Below are 858 nucleotides of genomic sequence, written 5' to 3' on the forward strand. Positions count from 1 at the left end.
CCCCTGCTCTCCCGATGGACACAAGGGTGACCTCGATGGGTGCTCCTGATGGGCACAGGGGTCACTGGTGGCCAMAGGGGTGGCTCTGGTGGGCACAGRGCTGACCYCAGCTCTCCCGATGGACACAGGGGTGACTCAAGTGGACACAGGGGTGACCCCAGCTCTCCCACTGGGCACAGAGGTGACCCCAGTGAGTGCTCCCACGGGGCACAGGACTGACCCTGATGGACACAGAGGTGACCCTGCTGGGCACAGGGGTCACTCTGGCATTCCCAGTGGGCACAGGACTGACCCCTTCTCTCCCGTTGGACACAGGAGTGACCCTGGTGGGCACATGGGTCACTCTGGCCCTCCCTCTGGGCACAGGGGTGACCCTGATGGGCACAAGGCTGACCCTGAATCTCCCAGTGGGCGCTCCCTCTGGGCACAGGGGTGACCCTGGCATTCCCACTGGGCACCGAGGTGACCCCAGCCCTCCCTGTCTCTGCCAGGGCCATCAAGAACGGGAAGGGGCTGCACAGCAAGAAGGAGGTGCCCATTCACCGGGTGGCCGACATCTCCGGGGTAAGGCTGCCCTGGGGCACGGGATGTGCGGGAATATCCCGGGATGGAACGGGTCAAACCCCACATGGGACCTGCTGGGGCTTTTCCCTGGATAAATAAACCGGGAATATCCCAGGATGGAACGGGATCAAATGGGACCTGCTGGGGGCTTTTCCCTGGATAAATAAACCGGGAATATCCCGGGATGGAACGGGTCAAACCCCACATGGGACCTGCTGGGGCTTTTCCTTTTCCTGGATAAATAAACCGGGAATATCCCGGGATGGAACGGGTCAAACCCCAACGGGACCTGCT

At 62.0% G+C, this 858-nt stretch overlaps 1 protein-coding gene across 1 annotated transcript in view; it reads left to right on the top strand.

The window, feature by feature from the left end:
• Window positions 1–430: 430 nt before the first annotated feature.
• The window catches only part of SND1 (staphylococcal nuclease and tudor domain containing 1), a gene marked incomplete at both ends in the record, with an annotated part of 2,770 nt that continues 2,342 nt past the window's right edge, over window positions 431–858 (top strand). The window contains one exon of the mRNA XM_057388969.1: window positions 431–564. Within this exon, the coding sequence (XP_057244952.1) occupies window positions 431–564 (134 nt within the window). The remainder of the gene's footprint in view (window positions 565–858) is intronic.

Source organism: Malurus melanocephalus, unplaced genomic scaffold (genome assembly GCF_030028575.1).
Source record: "Malurus melanocephalus ecotype Western Australia unplaced genomic scaffold, MMel_1.1 scaffold_3039, whole genome shotgun sequence".
NCBI lineage: Eukaryota > Metazoa > Chordata > Aves > Passeriformes > Maluridae > Malurus > Malurus melanocephalus.